This window comes from Anarrhichthys ocellatus, unplaced genomic scaffold (genome assembly GCF_004355925.1).
Source record: "Anarrhichthys ocellatus isolate YVR2014 unplaced genomic scaffold, GSC_Weel_1.0 scaffold19, whole genome shotgun sequence".
Lineage (NCBI taxonomy): Eukaryota > Metazoa > Chordata > Actinopteri > Perciformes > Anarhichadidae > Anarrhichthys > Anarrhichthys ocellatus.
The window spans coordinates 1948108-1970038 of NW_022280049.1; the positions used below are offsets into that span (position 1 = coordinate 1948108).

Below are 21931 nucleotides of genomic sequence, written 5' to 3' on the forward strand. Positions count from 1 at the left end.
TGTGTGTGTGTGTGTGTGTGTGTGTGTGTGTGTGTGTGTGTGTGTGTCAGGAGTTCAAAGGTGTGGTCATGATTGGTATAGTTTTGGCGATGTGTTTCTGGGGGGTGGATGCATCTTCTGTATTTATCAGCAGTTACTCATACCTCAGCATGTTTTTAACTATACTGAGTGGGAGCACTGTGTACGTAATGAGTGTGTATGGGAATGCGTGTGTGTAAATGTGTGTGTGTGTGTGTGTGTTTGTGTGTGTGTGTGAACTTGTATGCAGAGCCTCATTAAATACGCAATCATTTCATAAGACTGACCCTTCAAGAGCAGTGGGTGGACCAAACATAGATTTGCTCAAATGAGCAAATTAATCTGTAATATGAAAGTTTATAGTGTGTAAACCCATGTGTGTGTGTGTGTGTGTGTATGTAGTACATATGCATGTTTAAACCTACACTGCATTCCCAGTATCTGTGATCAAATAATTTAGCTTTACATGCCTCTCCCATTCTTCCTCTGCACTGTGTTCTTGCGCGGGGCTTGTTACATTAACCTCAGGCTAGTCAAGATGTTTTTTGTTGTCGTCATCACATTAACTGGGTACTGGCGTGCATGTGCCGTCAGAACATTGCTGTACATGGAAGCAAGATATATCCATAGTGAGGATGCCATTGCTTCTGTCTCATTAGCAGCAGTGCTGAGGCCCTGAGCTGCTTCTTGTGCCCCATTGGGACAGCTGATGAAGCTTGACGAAGTGACCTTTAGCAAACTAATCTACTTTTAACACCTTGCCTACTACCTGCCTTATTGCCAGTCTACTCTCTGTCATTCACCAGAGGGGCCCCATCCCCATTTAGACTCCATCACTCCATCCATTTTTTGATATAAGCAGGAGCCTTGTTTTCATTTATCATCTGTACGAACGAAGCAGCATTGTAAACACATGCAGCAGCAGCAGTCTCTGGTGGCATGCAGTGATGTATTATAATCGGTTGTTTCTCTCCTCACACTTGACCTTCCCTCTGCTTTTTTCTCTCCTGTCCTAATCTCTCTCTGTCCTCCCTTGCTGCTGAAGAGCTCAGACTGTGCAAAAAATAAATAAAACAGTCCAGTTATCAGCTAATATTAAATTATTTGAAGTTATATCTAATTTAAAACACGTGTTTGTTTTCTTTACTCATTGAATATTGTGTCTGTATGTATAATTAAAACCTTGAGAATAACTAATTTAGCCGCCATCTCCCTCTGCTTTGTAAATATTTCCATGATAATAAATACTTAATAACAAATGAGTAACATGCAAACACCTAGATGGAACATCTTCATTATCCGGAGCATTATTTCACAGTTTACTGATTAAATATATAAATGTACTGTTTTAAAATAACTTTAATCATTTGAAATGAAATTTCTTTTTAATGCACACAGTGTCTCAATTTGATGAACCTGTAATGGCTTCCCTCCATTTAATTACAATGGCTGACACAATAACATGTCATGTCTGAAATACACTTGAAAAGTATGATACAGTCTAGTGCAATAGTTGTGAAGCCAAAGTAATAAACAGCTTGCAATATATGGTAATGCGATACAATACAATTCAACAACAAGGTGTTAATGCTACTGTATTTTGTCCAGGGTGTTACTGTGTTATGCAGTCCAATCCACTGACTACCTCAAAACAAAATGAATCAGTGCATGTATTGCAAAGGTAAAATTGTCTCTTGGGATCAGTTTTGCATGGAATCATATTTCACAGATGTCCATGTTTTTCCACCCCTTGACTAAATTTGACCGTCACGGCTAATTTTGTGAAGAAACAATAAGTACTTACTTATGTTGTAGCAAAGCACTTTGTCCTTAAAATATGCTATTTGCATGTGGAACCTTGAGCTACATGCAGGTAGCTACATACGAGCTAACAAGCTAATGTCCAGTTGGACATCAGTAGCAGCCCCTTCGCTTCTCACAGCGTGTGTTTTATTTATCTATTTATGTATCTAGTTCTATCTACAGAGACCCAGAAATGAATAATCCAAATCATACATAAAATAGGCTATTACTTTAAAACTGGAGATGCACCGATAATTATATCGCATATTGGTCCGACACTGACTCAAATAGCGGGATCACGTGTCGGAGAAAATGGGGGGATCTGGTATCGGGTACCGGTATTTTAGTACATAACAATTCAGTACATTTATATCTATGTATTTATTTGTCATATTTTGTTTTACAAAGCTGGGAAGGCAATGTTAAAGTCAAGGCTGATGTTTCTTTACACATAAAATAATGATCCCCGTTTCTTCCACACAGTGAGGCAGCCAGCTTATCAATAAACACTGGTATCGGATCGTTACTCAGTATCGGCCGATACCCAAAGCCCAGGTATTGGTGTCGGGACTGAAAAAGTCTGATCGTTGCATCCCTGCTTAATACCCTGACCAAATGTACAGACACTCAGTTTGCTCATGTCTACAGGAGCCTCATACACAGTGAATGCTGGTAGCTATTATTGCCACACTGAGACTCCTTAAGGCTGAAGGTTCGTTGTTGACCTTGGAAATAGCAGCTTGACAAAAAAAAAATCTCAACACAAGGTCCAACTTTCTTGTTTCTACATCTCGCGGCATTCCTCTGGATGGAGCTGCACAGTTGTCATGGAGATAGTGTGGTTGTTTTTTAAAAAGTGAAAACAATGGAGATGTGCTTAGAGTTCAGCAGTCTGGAGCATTTTTGTTGATACATGGGCTTCAGAATTGTATGCATAGTACCCTTGTACCCTTGTACCATTGTATATGTATACAATGAACAAAAACTGTAATACAGCATTTTCTTTCTGAGAAATATCTCCACAGACAACCACTTTGTAAATACTGTACATAAATATTGCAATACTTTCATCAGTGGGCCATAGGCTCAATCACCATTGTGTTGTGTTAGATAGTGACTCAACAGACAGCTTGAAGAATGCCACTTTAAAGCCTCAAGCCTCAATATAATTATGGGAAAAGGAATTTTTTTCTGAACTCACATGACTGAAATTACAGCACTTGTTATATTTAGGACCAGTATTTGCATTGTGCATTATTCACAGTGTAACTATTATTCTGTCCGTTAATGACAGTAACCCAAAACTTGACTCCCTTAAAAGGTGAAGTAGGTGTAAGCTAAAAGATAAATGAATGCAGATGAGAGAGTTAAAATCCGCTCATTTCTGAAGCCACGTACTGAGCTAGGATAACATCCTGCCAGAAGTGTCATATACTGTATCTGAGCAGATGCATGATCTCATTAAGAAGAAAATACTAATTGTACAATCTCCTGAGAAAAAAAGCTGGATTCTGACATACAAGCAGAGGCCTTCACCTTTATTGTGAAGCAGACTGAGGCTTTAGGGGTAACAGTAGTTACAGTTGTCCAGATCTGGCTCTGCAGCTTTTGCTGTGCTGATAAAGTTCCAGCATTATAATCCTGGTTCACAGTCAATCTCTACCTATCAGATGATTCCTGGGCTCTTCAGCAGCCTGTGATTGACGATGATTATCTCAAGCGTATACCGTATCTCTGCCATCACCACGGCCATGTTGGGGGTTTTAGCTGAGGATGTTTGATCAAACACAGAACCAAACAGCTGACGGAGAAGACTTTTTCCCCTCTCTCTTCCTGTGTTAGAGACAAAATTATTGAGTCTTTTGCTGCAGCACAATATTATTGATTATTGACTGTCAGTGGAGTCATAATTTTACTAAGTTCAAATTTAAAAAATGTGATTTTCTTCTAATTATTATGAGTCATGAGCAAATTTATTTATTTAAAGCAGCTATAATCAACAGGTTTAAATTAACATTTAATAGAATGACTGCATGTATTGTGAAAGGTGTCACTTGCAGTGGTTAACCAACAGAGGATCATTAACCTATACTCATGGCTCGCAACTTTACTTTTTACTTTGTTACGGCAGAAAGGCTCTCACCTGCTCACTTCCAAACAAAATAGAGAAAAAAGAGGAGTGAATAATGGACAAAGACATGACTCAGAATGAATGCTGTTTCACCATGTCAGCTGGATGTGTAAATTAGCAATTCTTTGCTAACACGTTCACCATATTAAGGTGTCTTAAGTCAGTCCTTTGCTCTCAGCTTGGTGCACTGTCCTTAAGTGGCTAAAAAAGCAAGTTTACAAGTTTTATTACAAGTTTGAATATATGTTAATCTGTCTCATTATTTCATGTAATTCTGATGTGTGCCTTAGTGTGACATACATTATATCAATACTGAAAAAACTCTTATATTATAATATAATATTGTGCTATTGATTTCAGTCAACCAGGTCTAATTACAAACACTGACAACTCACTTGTTATTGCAGGCACAGAAGATATTAATGTGTTGGCGGTCAGTCGGCTGTGGCCTGTGCGTTATGTTCAAGTAAAACATTAAACAGGGAGATGTAAAGTGTTTGATCTGTCGGCCGTTGACAGCGTTGCGTCTTTGGCAGCGTTGCGTCTTTGTTGGCTCTGTGTGTCGGTGCCCTTAGAAGAGGAGAGCTCTGACATATCGGCTGTGAGGAGGCCTGTTGACCTTTGACAGAGAAATGCTCACGTATGTAAGAGCTACTGCTTCTTCTCCAACATAGAAGGAACATACCGAGAGACATACTGAGGCATGCACGGCACAAACAGTGGCAGGCTTAGTGGATAGCACCGTCACCAGATATCAGGACACCAGAGGCCTGTCTGTGTGGAGTTTGCATGTCTTTGCTCAATCAGAGCTCTTCCCTCGATCTTAGATGCACAGTCTCTGGGTGTTGGAGAAAGTTTGCCCTCTTGACAATAGTAGGACTGGTTCAATTGATTCCTAATGGGATGAATGAGGAGATTCTATTTTGTTATTTCTTTGAAAGTGAAGATAGTTTGTGTTGTTTTCTTTTTTTTATTTGAGTATTCTACATCATGAGACTTTGTGCCTGAAAAGGTTGTGGTTCCCTCTGTTGGGATGTGTTGTGCCGGTTGTGGTCACCTACAATTAACCCTGCTTGTGTATATGATTTATTGCCAGAAACAAACCCCGAAGAAGGGCGTCTTGCCCGAAACGTCCATCTGGCAGGATTAAAAAGTCAAATTGGAGTGCTGTCCTAGTCTTTCCTCTTTTTATCAGCTACATTTAAGATCCAGCACCCCGGTCACCAAGGTTTAATCAGGAGTTGTGGCGTGTGAGGCAGGCTTCTCAGCTTGTCTGCAGCCAGCCGGTGAAGCCTGCTCTGAAACTGTATACCTGTGCTGAAAAGAGGAGTCGCCATTTCAGCGCTGTCTGTCTGGATCTGTGTTCCCTGTGGCGCTATGCCCTCTCTGAGAGCTCCTCTGTTGGGTCTCTATTCCTTGACCCCTAACTCTTTCCCTCTGTTGACACAATGGGCCCTTTGTACCTACAAATACTACTGCTGTGGGACCTTGCTTCGTATGTTTGGCAATTATACACGATCCCACTCCAGCCATGCCTCTTGTTGCCGCTTCACTGGAGAGAAACGCAATCGAATCGAGGAGAAATGCAGTGAAACGGGGATCCGGGAAGAGGCTTGCAGGAATTAGATTGTGGTACTGATAAGTTCCATATAGAGCGAGTAAACATGTTCTTATCTTGTTATCCAGCTTGCACATTAACACATGGTGTGTGGAGGAGGTGGAGGAGGGCTTAAAAGGATGAATCAAATCCTAATCATTCTGTTTGACTTTTCCCACTCTCTGCTCTTTGTCTCTATTTCTGTTTGTCATCGTGCAAAGAACCCCGGCGCACATGCACTGAACAATGGCGGGGTCAGAAGTGCTAGCCATTTTCCTACACCTGCTGAATGCTCCAGAAATGAGTGCTCAGTGATTACGTGCCCTAATGTGTGGTGTTTAAAGAGCGGTTTCCAGCTGCAGAGTTAAATGATGGTGCCCTCTGTGAAGTATTAATGATGTGGATGGATGAATCAGGTCTGCACAAACCTGTTGATGGCAACCACGGCGCTCTCTTAAAGCTGCACCCAGACATCAGGCTTAACCGCTTGGCAAATTGGACATGCTTGTTGGCTGTAGCTCCAATTTATGTGCACTCTCTATTGCAGTTAGTCCATCTTCATTATTGAAATGGCCTCTCGTCAGGTCTTGACAGAGTGGCGATGGTAAAGGGAGGCGGGGGGGGGGAATCATGAATAATGTGGAGAATAAACACATTCGAGGCATTGAAGCTGGGTGGCAGGAGGGGTGTTGGGAGTGTTGTGAAATGCCCGGCTTCCGTTTGCTCTCTCCGTCTCACTCTCTCACTCTTCGTGTGATTGTATGTGCAGCCTCTTCCAGTGGATGCTGATGTTGTGGATCCTCAGCCTTGGGGTTTTGTCTAACACACATTCAATTGGGCATAAAAACACACACACACATACACACATGCAGAGAACCCACTACACATCCGCAAGCAGCTGTAGGCGCTGAGCTCTGGCAGGACCTCTGTAGCCTTACCAGCACCCCAGCTGTGTGTTGTGTCACTGTCACTCTGGAGACACACTGCTCGGTGGCTGCAGCCTATTTGTAATGGGGTGCTGCTGTGACTTCACTTTTTCTGGGTCTGTGGATTGTTGCATTGATAAATCTGGATTTAGCTCATCTGGGTCAGCCAGTTCAGAAGGGGATATCCAATTCCAATTTTTGCTTTGTTGAAGGGGATGTACCTGTTGTCAGATGTAGAATTTCAATTTCTCAGTTTGCCGAGTTGATACAAGATGACCTCAAAAACTCTTAGCTCTGTAAAATGCCTTGTGCACCTAAGCCTCGGCTTTAGGAGTAATAGCGCCTCTCTATGAAGAGAAGAACGGGTTCTAGCTGAGTCTACCTACAGGGTTCTTGTACCTGCTGCACACATGAGCAGCTGCGATGGCTCATGAGGTAATTACCCACTGAGCCGGTGTGTATCTATGCAATTGTAAGCTGAAGCAGGGGTTCCCTTCAGGTAGCTCTCCCCACTCAGGTCAGTGAACAGCTAATGACATTTAGAAGCAATAGGATGAAAGAGATGGCACTTGTTTGTAGTCAGCCGCGCACTACCTTTGTCTTATTGTCTGCCGTCTGTCTTAATCTCCCAGCCACAGTTTTCACACCACAAGGAGATCATGTTATTAGATCCCCTCCCCTGGCTCATTTGTCATCCTGCAGCACCACTCCTCCAGAGAAGGAGCTGGAAAAAAGAAAACAACATAAACAGGCAGGAGCCCACAACATCAAATGTTCATCATTTACTAGCCCAGAGTCTCTTGTATCATCATTATTCTTTCAGGAATCACACAAGGTTAATATGCTTTTTCTTCTCTGTGTCTTCACCCAATGTTTAGGAGGCTGAGAAACTTCACCCTCTTCTCTCTCTGCCTTAACGTATTGTTTTGTTTTACATTGTACACCAGTGCACTGCATCCTGCTACACATGCGCTCAGTCATCCCCGCCCCCACCTTTATCACCATCACTCGATACTTTTTACTGTATTGCCAGTGTCACACCTTTTTAATCTGTCTTCTCTGAGCCGGGTTCTTTTGGTAATGCCGAGGCACACGGAAGGGAGGGAGTTGGCTAATTACAATAAACAAATATGCTCAGAGCTGCCTATGTAAGGTTCGTATAGGTTAACGACTCTGCTATGAATGTTAAATGGAGCTTAAAATAGGATAGTACGGCATACAGTTGCCATAGTGATCTCAGCTGTGACTCTTTGTGTACTTTCTTGGTTGGTAAAGTTTAAATTAATCTTAGATACGAATCTGTGATACAGAGAACAAATGAGTGATTGTTTGGTGCCCCGAGGGACCCTCTGATGTCTCAATCATCTTTGAAGCTTTTCCTTCAATTACTGCAACTTCATGTTTGTCTGCCTTTGTTGTAATGAAATCTAATATAATGCTGTTAATGTTATTCTGCATTAGACACATGTCAGTCACCCTTTAATGATGCCTCTCGCACTGACTTTTCTTTCTGTTTGTCTCTGTCTCCTCTGTTTCTCTCTGGCTCTCTCTTTCAACAGGTGGGACAGTCAAAATGATGCGTAGGAGGTGAAGCGTTGAGCCGTATTGATGGATGTGTTAACAGACAGCAGTCTCACATTGACCGTGAAGACTTCAGAACCAGAGAATGCAAATGTGGTGGAGAACACAGGTGAACACTTTTGTCTTCCATTTGTTGCTCGTTAACACAATATTTAACCTTTTTTAAATTAGAAAATGTGCATAAAAATGTTAATTTTGCCTTTCTATTGTTTGACTATTTGCTTTGAACATTAAGAGATACTTGGTTGTCGACCTAAGAGATTTCTGATATTTCTTAGAATAATCAAGCATTTTGTTAGAATAAATGAAAGCTTAATGACAACAGTTTCTATCGCAATAGCTTAAAAACTTTGAAAAGACAATTAGCATTACCACAAACCATTGAACTAGCTTTCTTAAATTTGCTTTTCACACTCAGTTTTAAGCTCTTTGACAAGATAGGAAGGGGGTGAAACACATCCTGTCTTTTCTAAATGAAAAGTGGAAAAGAAACAATAAATGAAGCTTTTTAAGCTATTGATAATCCTCTCTCCTGGTGCTTCCCCAACTCAGAGAAATGACATCTACCGTTTCACAGAAAAAAGGTGCAAATATGAAAGAAGGTGCAACAATTTATTCTTTCACACTCATTCACAGTCATTAGCATAGACAAAAGAGTGTGTTTACTCTAATTTATTTAGTTTTTATTTAGGTAATACCTGCTTCCACTTTGTGATTTCTCAATAACATAAACCATGTGTTATAATGATATTCACCTGATGTAAGCGCTTGATCTAAAACCTAATTCAATTTAATCAGCTGTGTAGCTCCTTCGTGTTCTGAAATATAAGCTGATGCAATGTGCATTTTCCAAGACTCATTCAGGCACTACAGCCGCCTAAAGTTTACATCTACCAAGCAGCACTGATCCTTAGATGAGGTTTATCTCAGCGTTTCAGCTCTGGTCAGGCTCAATGGGGACTGACCAGTCCCCACTGTGAGAATCACACAGATATCCCCAGCACTAGTGAGTTCCTACAGAGGGAAAATAGGATGGAGGATGAGAGTAGAAAAAGAGCGGTAGAAGAAAGAGTGAAAGCGGCTTCATTGAGCAGGAATAGGGCATCTCTCTGAGGAGGATGGCCATGAATCATGCTGCAGTAACTCACCACTTATTATGAACACCCTGTTCTGGCTGGATTGATTTCCCCCCACCATTCACAAAATGTCACATAGTGAAGATGGAGCCATAGGTAGCAAGCGGCGTCTGTGGCTGACCTACCAGCTCGGATGAGTGAACGCCCCGGGTGGCTGAGCTGCAGAACGGCTAGCTCGGCATTTTGCGAATGTAAAAGCCTCCATATAGCAGGGATAAGGAGACGGGAGTTGGAAGAGAAGGAGATAGCGAGCAAAAAAAAGGGAGAAGGAAGGGGACGGAAAAGGGGGGATGGGAGTGTGGAATGATTTCAAAAAGCCATTAAAAGGAAGAAAAGGCCATGTCAGCTGTTTTCATTTGCATACTTCATATTGTTATATTTGAGCTGTTGTATTCCTTTGGTCACATGGGATGAAGGCCTGAGTTTGATTCATGCTAATATCAGGGATTTTATGTTTTTGTCCCGTTTAGAAAGTGACTGGAGGTGGATTGTAAGTGAAGAGAGAAAAAGCATGGCTGTGTGTGCATGTGTGGTATCTGACACACTAATAGATGAGGCGCAGAAGCCAACTTTTCTCTCTCCTCGTGTCCATGACCATGTCCATCGGCAGCATGGGCTTGTCTCCCCGCAGAGCCACCTGGCACAGAGCAGCCTGGGCTAACCTCAGGTGGATGAAGCCCTGAATATCATGGCTAGAAAGATAGGCGAGACTCTGAGTGCTAACTGGTCTGGTCTGGTCTGGTCTAGTTTGGCGGTGGTCGGGCTGTCTAGCACGGCTGGGCTTGGCAGGGCTGGGGATCAGAAGATCCCCACCTCCTGCCAGCAGCTGGGGTCCTTCCATATGGTCAGTGGTGAATGTCCATGCCAGCTTGCGTGAGCTGTGTCACATCCAGCCTCAGTTTCTTTTCAAGGAGTACTTCTGCTGATAACACAATTACAAATCTACAACTGTGTTGGGATTATCTCAGAGGGTATAAAGCTTATTTTTATTAGTATATGAGCTGCTCTCTCTGCAAAGCTAGATATTGAATTCTGGCAGCAGTGAGTGTTTTGGATGTTTATCTTGTTTACATTTGCCAGCTCAGATGCAGTAGTAACATTACGCTGTACCGTATCAGTGAATATGAGGCTGCTGATCCCCCTTTGACCTCTAATGTCAAACTTGATTTGTCATCTACAGTCATCGCTGTAAGACCCTGTGTGTGTGTGTGTGTGTGTGTGTGTGTGTGTGTGTGTGGGTGTGTGTGTGTGTGTGTGTGTACCTTGTGTACCTGTCTGACTGACTGATCTGTGGCACATTCTGAACAGCTGAAGAGCTAATGGTCCAGCTGGAGACAGATGGCCTCTCGATAACACTATACCCCCAAGCCAATGCTCACACTCTATCACTCTCCCTCTCACACACACACATACCACACACACACACATATGCATGCAGGCATGCATATACACACACACACACACACACACATCTAAGCATGCACACTCTCTCTCACGTACGCATCAGACAATCACATGCACGCACACATTGGATAGGATAGATTGTTAATCCATTATAAACCCTGAGGAAACACATTTTTCAATGTGAGTTTAATGTTTCACAGCAATTTTGAACAATCTTTTGGCAATATCAGGTGGCAGCTGAGGTTTCATGCGAGCATGGAGGGGATAAGGGAAGTTAATTTCTCCGCTTTTATTTGTAATTTCCCTCTTTCTGTGGCTTTGCTGCTTTGTAGGGCTAATTAGAGAGATAAGACAAATATAAAGAAATCATTACTTATCTGTGAGCTCGAAAATTACTTGGTAGATTTCAAGCACTGGCACTGTTTACTTATAATTCCAATAAATCTAAATAAATTGTGTCCACACCTGGACAAAAATATCATCGCTGTCCTCCTATGCACCTCTACTTACAACAAGTGTCATACAATGGAATGTAGTTCAGAATGTAATCGTGAAAAAAGAGAGTTGTTAAAGTTATAAAGGATATCTGTCGTCGACAGGGAACATGTGTCAGTAACATGTTTTTGCTTTGAGGTCATTTTTGCTCACAGATTGAAGGGAACTGATGGCTAACGCCTCGCTGTGATGCTTCTGCAGCCTCTCTCTCAAGTTCCTGCTATAACAGTTTGTTGACTCCGAAAGGAAGAGAGAAGATGCATATTTCTCCCGAGGTTTTCTTCATTAAGGGCGACAGTTATATGCTAACAGTTGTATGCTTTTAGTAGGCGTTCTTGTTGCTCCAATGTGTCTGCAGGCCGCAGACCCAGAGAGACCTTCTCTCAGAAATTTCATTACCTTGTTAAATCACTCTTGAATTAGATCCATATTCAAAGATTAACTCACTGCTAATACAGCCATGTTGAATGCTGTTTGTTAAGCAGTCTTTCCCTCCAGCATTTATCGCTACGTCAATAATGAGGCGCATCCATTCTAAAATGGGGGACGTTGCTAGTTAACCTCTGTCAACACATTAATTGCTGTGGTATGTTTTTCAATTTACATTTTTTTGGCATGATTTTAAAGAATATGTGTGAGGGAGCAGCTTGAGATTGTAGAGGGAGGCAGGTGTAGATGATATTGGTTATACAGTCTCCAACATATGGGCCTGTCGTGTCCCATGTGTACGTACCTGCCTCCGCTGCTGTCATCTAATTATGCAGAGCAAACAAAGCTATCTGCCTGCTGCTACAAGCCCGCTTCTGTGGGTTTTGATAGTTTCCAATCAGATGGATGTCTTCAACTGATTAAGACATTGTCACAATCGACCTGTCGAAAATCACCAAAACCTACTTTCAATGTTGTCATTACTGCTGTTGTTGCTGCCTCTCTGTGTAATTTTTTAGTATATTTTTTACCTCGGAGCAAAGTTGGATCTGCATCTATACAGATGAAATGCTAAAAGGAGAGGGAGGTAATGCAGGATGACTGTATTGATTTGATCATATTTATTGCTCTTGGGTCGGTAAAGGTAGACCGTTGTATCATTGTTGTGTATTGTTTCCATAAAGTCGGTGATTTCTGAGCTAACATTATTGTCAATTTCATTTTGGGGTAACTTTTTCTACCCTCGATCTATGAATTAAAGCTTAATTTATTACAATATTTTAAAAGATTTAGTAACTATTATCTCATGAAATAAGTATTGCATAATTGTAGAAGTTGTTCTGTTGATCACCAGCACACAATTTCAGGACACTCGGCTTCTGCTTCTTGGAAGCGTATGATAAAATGCTCAATTTGGTCTGTTGAACTGCATATCCAGCAGCTCTTTCAAACTTTCACTTGTGCCACCATGTTGACTTAACATGAGGCAGGTGACTCTCTTTGTGAGTGACCTGCCTTGTGTTTTATGTGTTCTGAGAATTTGGTTGGAATGTTTACGTCTGTGAGTCTGTGTGTGTTTCGTCTCGCCTTCTACATTTTAAAATCAACCAGTAATGGGTGAGGAGTTGTCCCAACTTGACATTGTTAATACCTATTATTAAATCTAGTACCAAAACTGAAATATTAATGTTTAAGGCAGGCATAACAAGATGACATTTTGAGCTCTAGGTGGTTAATTGACACTAATTGCATTTCAGCAGCCTGGAACAAATGTCAGTATAACTACAGAACAAAAACAATGTAATTTAACCGTAGAATGTATTACAGTTTAAAGAGTTGAAAGATCTGAATTATTGTCTTTTTTTCCCTGCAGGGGTACATGAGCAAAGCCATCTGAGTCTTTGCGGCATCGTTGATGCTGCTCTCCCTCCATCCTCACCTCTTCCTGCCGCAGAGACTTCACAACTGGCCTGCCCAAAACACCAGAGGACCACGCCTCCATCACCAACACTCTCCCTGCCCCTTGGCACTGACTCTTCTCTGGGCCTGACAGAGGCCCCCTGCCCTCCCTCTGATGATGCTCCAACTGTAGTCTCTCAACTTCACCACACTCCCACACCACTTCCCACCCCAGTTGTAAGCTCCTGGAGCCCAGCAGCAGACACTCAGAAGACTGCCCTTCTGCTGCCTGTTCCCCTCCCTCTGTCAGCTACAATGATGGAGCCTGCCACTGTGTCTGCCCTGACAGAGGAGTGTCTTCTTCAGCCTACCCGCACTTGCCTTGGCTGCTTCATTGAGACCCGTGATGCCACTGACCCTAATTCCATCCAGAACCCGCCCCATGACCCTAACACCAACCCTGACACAGAGACTGGGCTCAGTGTTAGGATAGGCGATGTGAGCAGAGAGGACTTCTCTGACATCAACAACATCAGCATCCAGTGCCTGAGCCATGCGGGGGAGGCAGTGAGTCACTTTGGAGAACAGCTCCTCTCTGACCAGCTACTTAGCTTTCCTCTGCCGAAAGCCCCAGGTGAGGGTAAGAGAGTTGATGGGAACAAAACAGCAGAGGACTGTGATGACCCAGAAGATGATGCAACAGCTAAGAACTTGTATGAGGGACTGTTATTGGACAAAGTGAGCGGAGAGGAGGTTCTGCTGGCTAACGCCGGTCAGGACTGGGGCTACTTTGAATCCTTTATCAGTGAGAGTAAGATGGAACTGCTGGACCTTTGTTCTAAGAATGAACTGTCAGTCAACCTCTTCTCTGAGGAAGACGTTGACAATCTATTTGACGATGAAGACGATGATTCCACTTTAAGCAGTGATGTCTGTTCGCTGAAGATTCGCTACGAGTCTTTCCAGGACAACATGAGGGAAAAGACAAATGTCCTCCAGGAGGAGACGCAGTTCAACTTCTTCCCTAGTGTCCTGGCCAACTGTGCCAAGAAAGAGGAAGGAGCTGGAGTCTTAAGGAGGAGTGCTGAGGAGCTTCAGCTCAAATCTGATGATCTCATTCTTGAGACAGGACAGGAAGGAAAGGCTGGGGACTGCAGTGGTAGGAGTCCCCTTGATGGTTCCCAAGGCTCACCCATGTCAACTCCCAAAGTCAACTACCTAATGGACTTCAATTCCACAGAGGAGTCAGGCGAGTTTAGTGATGACAGCTCCTGCACTGGCTCCTCCTCAGACACCCTGCAGGAGGGCAAGCTTAAGAAGGGCCACTCAAAGAGATTGCTCAGCCCCTCTAACCCCCTCAACTATGGTTTACGCTCCAAGAGAAAGGTTCGATACAGTGACGATTACTTATATGACGTTGACTCGCTTGAGAGTGAGAAGAATGCAGAGAAAAAAGAGAAAGCTCCGTCTGGTCAAAAAGAGGAGGAGGATGTAGACTGGTGCCCCAAAAAACGTCGAAAATCCTGTCGTAAAGAGCCGCCAGTGGTCATTAAGTACATCATCATCAACAGGTTTAAAGGGGAGAGACTCATGTCAGTGAAACTGGGCAAGTTGGACCCTGTGGATGCTACTGTGAGCTTAAACACCGACACAGTAAGCAAATATGAGACACTGGCTCCTCTGAAGGATTTCTGGCAGGAGAAGCAAAGAGAGCGACAGGAGCAGCTTAAGCTGGCTGCCAGAGATAAACAACAACGCGGTTTTCATCTAAACGGACGCCATCATCGCCCTTTTAATTCTAGTCATCCCAAAAGAAAATACAAGATTGCAAACAGGCTTAAGGTTCAGAGGATTCACGCTGTGGAGCAATCAGCGACAGTACAGTGTTCCCCTCTCTCTGATCGGGGCCAGGGAGGTGTAACTAAAGAAGAGGCCACCCCCACGGTAGGGGGAATAATAGCAGCCCCAGGCCTCCCAGTCACATTAGACACAAACTCCATCACGCACGCAGTCACAGCCAAGAGTCGCTCCCAGGAGAGGGAGGAAAGGGAGGGGAGGAGATTGGGAGGAAATAAAACAGTCAGGATAAGGAAATTCAAAAGCGAAGCCAGGCTGAGGAGCAAGAAAATGAAAGAGGCAGAAGGAGAGGAGGGGAGGAGCGTGACAAATGAAACGGATGCCTGTGTCGCTGCGGCACAGATTGGGGACCCTGCTGCTGGGTTAGAGGAGGCAGGCATTAGCTCAACTGCAGTCAAACCCCATCTCTCTGACAATACCACCAACGCTCACACATCTGAAGAGAAATTCCCCTTCGTATCGTCCGCCTGCTCTCCTAACAAAGCTCCCCCCACAGAGGCGGTGGAGTCGGGTGTCCCTGTTATCCCGGGGGGCTACCTGCAGACCCTGTTAGATGCTACAGACTCCTCCGGTGGATCAGCTATCTCTTATTTCCCCCAGCAGCCCTCTAGGCAGAGGTATCCTCTGGGGCTCTCCCTAGAGGAGAAACAGTTTTCTTCTCTGCAGCTCGCTCAGAGCTGCGTCCTCTCGCCTCCCTCCGAGTCAGAGCTCCAGCAGTCTCCCCAAAACTGCCCCAACTTCCCCCAGATGTGGCACCCGCAGCTCTGTACAAGTCACAGCCAGAGCTTTGGGCCTGAGACCCCTGAGACTCCCATTTTACCCAACAACTTTCCAGCTGCTGTGCCCCTGAATGACAGCCTGCCAGTGTCTAACTACAGCCAGCTGAGCCCTGAGGCTGACAGGCTACTTTATGAGAAGAGCTACCTGACTGAGGCAGGGCTACAGCCCGGGGCAGATCTGCAAGTATGTCAGTCTGCTTGTGTGGAGGGCCAGGTGCAATACCAGAGAGGGTCCCTGTGCACAGACAATGGCAGGCTCATCAGCTATGACTCAGTGGGCTCTCTGTCAGCCTCCTCCAGCAATTACAGCTCCCTCAGTATCAAGTCTTGTGAGCGAGAGGGTGAGGAGGAGGGCCGAGACAGCTTCTTAGCTCATTGCAGTCCTAAAGTGGTGATTCAGCAGAGTGTGGATGCCCTTACACCACTCAGGGAGTCCTCGGACCTGCTGGATATCTCCAACTTCACCCCGGACAAGTTTAGACACTCGTCACTGTCAGAGCTCTCCCCTCCTGAGACACCCAACCTGTCCCCCCAGGTGGTGGGGCGTGATATGAAGATGGCAGGAAATGCTGGAGAATACCAGGATGTGAATGACATGACTATGGACTGCAACAGGGAGGTAAAGTGGAACTGTGACGTTATGCAGCAACAAGAGCACACAGCAAGTGCATACACAGTGGAAGACAGACAGTTTCCGCTGCACAACTTCAGCAGTCAGGATGTGTTACATTTAGATAAAAAGGAGCTGGGAGTTAACGAATTTGATGAACAGACTGGGGAAATGTTGGCTGGTGCGAAAAGCATTAAGTCAAAGAGGAAAGGCAATTGCAAACAGACAGCCACAGGACAGAGCCCTAAGAAAGTCCGGGCCCCTAGAGCTCCGAAGTCAGAAAAGGTCAAGACCCCCAAACAGAACTCGCGTTCCACCAAAAAGATAAAGGCCATGTTGGAGGGTAAGGCAGCAAAGAACCAGGCAGGTGGTTGTGGTACAGGCCTGACTGACAGTAGCAGTACTGGAGACTGGTCTGGCACCGGTTGGTCAGAGAGCAATAGCCTGGTTGGGGACGACCAGAGAGAATTCGAGGAGCCCTCCAATATTCTGTCCAACATTGTCTCTGGTATGGCTGAGGTCCAAAGGTTCATGATGGCCTCCATTGAGCCACTGTGGAATCCCATGTCTGAGGCCTGCATGCCCTCTGAGGCCAATAGCCTCAACCTAAAGACCCTCAAAATCTTGGCAGGCACAGAGGCCGACCTGAAGAAAAAAGGAGCTGCACTAACGGGGGCTGGGAGAGGCAGAAAGGCAGGGGGAAAGGGAGGAAAGAACCAGGCCAAATTTAACCCCTCTCATCCCTTATTCCCTCAACTAGCTCTTGGCTGTAACATGTTTGATAAACCCAACTTTATTAACCCCGGGCCTGCACACAAAAAGCTGTACCGCCACAAGACCAGTGCAAAGTTCCCACGGATTGAGACACTGAAGGGGAAGCGAGCGGAGAGAGACCCAAATAAGGACATAGCACTGATGACCTCGTTTGAGAAACTGAGGTAATATTTTGTTATCAGCTGCTGTTGCACCCCCTTCTCACTCCCCCCCCCCCCACTACCTGCTCAGCCCTCCCCTCCAAGCATACCTACACTGACGCTATGCCAGAGCTGCATGAGTACTACGTTCCCCTGACTACTCCCACTTCCTTTTAACCCCCACCCGAAGAGGAAATTAATATCTGCATGAAAAACTTCTTGTACTTTGCAAACTACCTATTGAGTGATTGTGTCAAGCTTGATTGAGATTTGAAACGACCATGGCTGCATTTTTCTTGCTTTTGTTGTTTCTGCTTTGTTTGTTCTTCTTATAGTCGTTTTTGTTTTATTTTTGTCTGAAAAAAAGAATAAGCCTTGAAAACAGTTCTGTCGCCTTTTTGAGGAACTTTGTTTTTGTATTTTCTCAGCAGAACTGGCTCCCCTGAATTATGTATTTATTCCCCCTTTCCCTAAAGATGTAGCTATATACACAAATGCATTGAGTGACATCTACGCACCCCTCCTCCTCATCTGTTTTTGTATGCAGAATATGGATGTCCTGTTGTTGCTGTCCTTCATACACTGCCTGGCTCATTTCAAGAAGGAAACCTACAATAAATGAGCCCTATTTAAGCCCAAGACATCTTGAAAACACAAGATGGGACCATTTTGTATTGATGACATATCAGACTTTGTCTTTTTTTCACCCCCTCAAAGTTGGAATAACTCCCCATTTTCTTTTATCAAGCATTTCTTTTTTCCTCTGGAGTTTCGAGGAACTGGTTATCTAAATTTACATTTTTACGCCTTGCAAATTCATAAAAGCTCCACCCTCAGAGTATTTTTGTCAATGTTGTTGTACAGGGACATGCAATATTTGCAAAAAAAGATGATTATAATCTTAAAATCAATGTGCCAAAAGTAACAATGCTGTGTAAATGACCTCTTATATATGTGTGAATATTGGCTGTTCCTCTTTTTTATCCATTGGAGTATTGGCTGCTCGGGTTGGAGACTCCTTGCAAAGACTCGCCACCACAGGAATTCTTTATTTGGGAATTTTCTCTCTTCTTTGATGAAAGGCACCAACAGCTGGCAGTGGTACACCTCCACTCACTAAACCAAATCAGAAAGACTCTGAATTCTCCTCGTTTCCCCCACTTTGTTTGCCAAATTCAATTTACCTCAACATCGCCTGGCACTGAGAAGCAACAAAAGAGAGGCAAAGGGGCGATCTGCTCTGAAGGCTACTGTAGAGGAAGACGATAAAAAAAGAGATGTTCAAACGAGCTTTCTCTGGACCAAGGAGAGTGTAGTGCAGATGTTTGAGGGTAAGCAAGGAAATTATTCGTCAGTTGGGGCTGTGCCTCACTGGATTGCTGTTTTGTACTCGAAATTCAAGGCAGTTTATAACTCATAGAGATTCTGATGCACGCATCAGTGGTGAATGGACATAACATGTTTGCAGTTAGATTTAATGTGAATGTGAAAGCAGTTTTCAGTACAAATGGAATCAGTACTCCTGTAAATGAAGGAAAGCATGTCTTTGCATTAGCTCCACTAGGGAATCTTACTTCTATCTTACCTGAAATGGTAATTTAAACAGTAATTTTTCTTGACATTCTCATGTAAGTTGTTTCTTAACACTGCCATATTTTATGAGTTGCACCACTGGTGTATTTGTTATCTGATTGTTTTTGGTTCATCGATCACATAATGTCTTAATTTAACTTCTTTCTTTTAAAGGTTTTTCTTTTATATGGTGTCTTTAACTGTTATTTCAGTTTTGATGGGTCAATATTTTGGCAGAAATAATGTCACCAGAAAATCAAGGCCAAATAAAGGCACAAATTGAAAAATAAAATGTATTTGTACTATCTGATCCAGTGTATTCCTGGGCCATTTATATTAATTACTTTGGGCTCATTCACTGCCTCACTGCACAAAAATAAATCCACCTTGAATTTAACCATACAATCATGTTTAATCAGTTATAAATTCTTTTGATTTGTAAATGTATTTAAGGGGAAATGCAGAACCCCTTCAACTGGTTACGAGATGATCTTTTATAAATATATACTGAAACAATAGGCCTATATTTTCTCTTTCTTTTGAATGTTGAATTTAATTTTTAAACACTGCAGTAATTACATGAAACTGCATGGAAATGTGCAGTCAAATTCAGGCTTGATTCAAAAACAGGCCTTGTCTCACTGGATATGGTAATTCTGAGGTGATAGTAATTGATTGCTTGCATATGGCAAGAATCATAATCAATCTTTCTCTGTCTCTTTTCTCTCTCCTCTCTGCCATGATCCTTTGTTTCTTTTCTCCTGTGTATCAGGGTTAGGACCAAGACAAGCTGCTGATGGGAAGCTCCACATGGGCTTCAAGCCCATTTAGTCTGCCTTCTCTCATTTCTGCCTATTGTCAAATTGAATGTACTTCTCTGAGTTCATTATTTTCATTTTTTATTCTTTTTGTTTTTAAAATGTGCCACTGTTGAGCTGCCTCATGTTAATGGTGCTAAGAAAGCTGACAATTTTCTTTTCTTTTTTCATTTTCGTTTTCATTTTTTCTTTTTTTTTCCCAGAGTTAACAAAAAATAAATGCAAAATAGATTAGGTACCTAACCCTCTTTATGAATGTATATTATAATGTTATGTTTGATGTATTCACTTCATGATTCTTTAACATTGATTGGAATTACTTTTGCTCTTTTCATTAAAAGATTACCGAGCTTTATATATACTGTCTAGAGTTGTTACCAGAAGGAATCTTAATGAACTCTTGACACTACAAAATCTTGTATATTTTTTGTGTGCCAATTTGTAACATATTTTGTAAGTGTATATTTTTCTTAGAAAGTGCTGTGAAGTATTTGTGTGTGTGAGTAACCTTTTAATGCGCCTATATGGGCAGTGGAAAGGATATACAATGACAAGTTTCTGGTTTTAAAAACCAAAATATGAATATCAACAGAAAACTAGAAATATTTACATTTTGTTGGGAGTTTTGTAATAAGACCATGATCTTGTTGTGAGAGTGTTGTGTTACTGTGCAAAACACAAATAAGCAAAGAAAAAAATGAAAACCTGGAAAAAAATATATATAATTTGTGAACAATTTGCTGTTTTATAGATTTTCATGTAAATTATTTGAGTATTATTTAGTTTTTTGTTTTGTTGTAACTGTTGCAAAGGTTTTAAATATTTGTGATCAAGCCTGTATGGTGATACTGTAATATTGGTAACTTGCTGAGTTTTGTAATAATGTTTATGGAGTAAATATACAAATTAAAATAAGATTTTGAATGCTGCTTTCTGAAGAGCGTTAGGTTGTGTTTTTTACCGCCCACCCGTTGTTGTAGCCAGTAACTACAGTATAAACAGTCAAGACTCTCCACACAAATTCAGTCCATTCATAACAATAATTACAATTGCCCCTATGGCATGCAGTTTTGGGAAAACACTTAATATTACAAACAGCTTATTGAGATGTCAGGAGTGAAGTGTAAGTGAGCCTGTTAAGCAAATATCCGCCCCATCTTTGTGGTATACTACAATAATAGGTTATATTCTTCCCTATTACTATCATTTTTTGCTGTTTCCACAAAACTGTGAAATTCTAGCTATAACCTCAGTAACTCCAATTAGTCTGTCCTTATTTGTTATATTGGACGTTTCTTCGACGCAAGGCATTTTAATTTCTGCACAAGCCTGACTTCGGCTCATGTTATTCTAATGTCATATCTAATTAGCACTCAGGGTCAGCCATTGCTAGAGTGACTGCTCATCCATAACTCTGAGCTGGGCTGCTGTGGTCCACACTGCAACTCATTCTGGCATGCTTAATTGGAGCTGGAGATACTGTCTCAGACCATAACAGATTCTGTGATATATGCTTCCAAAATTGTCAGGTGGTATTAGCATTGTTTTTGTTCTTTAGTCACCCATAGCCAATAAGTCAGCAAGCAAATTACAAGACAGAATGTCTAATGCAATGGATCAGATACACCTGTGGTTATTAAATGAGACCCAGTTGTTTTGTCAGTGCGTGCTCACACTGCATGGGCAGTCATAGAATCTCATTAGTACAATTGTTTGTGTGATTGTTTATTTATATCAAAAAGGTTGCCGACCCCTGCTGTAGACGTACCTACAGTACACGATGAACATAGCAGAACCAGCCTATTTATCAATGGAACTCTGGATTTTCAGTTCCCCACGCTTGTTGAAAAAGCACTTCTTTTGAGAATTGAGTGAGTTAATGTTGAAAAAAATTATGAGGGCTGCATACAACACTGCCTTGGGCAATATGCTATATTGTGTGTGTTTTGTTGTTCAACACTAGCAACTATACAACTAAGTAAGGCATCAATGATGTAAAACAGTCACATGGGATTTTAGTAACTGCACTTTTTTATTGCTATATGAAAATCACAACCAGGCCTTCTTTCCTTTGTTTAACAAGATAATAGAACACGTTTTAAAACACACTAAACAACAGATATTCAAAATGGGATTCAATAGAACAATAGTGACACATAATACTAAAATAGCCTAAATTAGTTGCTTCAATTTATGATTTATGCTGTGACATAGGCCATTGGATGCTATTGAGGGGTAAATGTCATGCTTTATTATGAACAGTAGACAGATAATTCTATTGAAAGCCTTTGTATAATGCTATGTGTGCTGGCCATTTAAGCCGATCGTGTGCCTGCAGATCTTTGTCTTCTAGCCTGAATTCTGCGGAAGGTAAGTGTTTTTGCCTTTACAACCGCATCGTGACGCTGCAGCTCCACAGTGCTACACTGTCCAACACAAACATCCTCTCTCTATTGCTGTTCT

At 42.5% G+C, this 21931-nt stretch overlaps 1 protein-coding gene across 1 annotated transcript in view; it reads left to right on the forward strand.

Moving 5' to 3' along the window:
- The window catches only part of nexmifb (neurite extension and migration factor b), a 49102-nt gene extending 28705 nt beyond the window's left edge, over positions 1-20397 (forward strand). Inside the window, exons 2-3 of the mRNA XM_031857668.1 lie at positions 8035-8165; positions 12893-20397. Of these exons, the coding sequence (XP_031713528.1) occupies positions 8084-8165; positions 12893-17106 (4296 nt within the window). The 5' untranslated portion in view covers positions 8035-8083 and the 3' untranslated portion in view covers positions 17107-20397. The remainder of the gene's footprint in view (positions 1-8034; positions 8166-12892) is intronic.
- The last annotated feature ends 1534 nt before the right edge of the window (positions 20398-21931 follow it).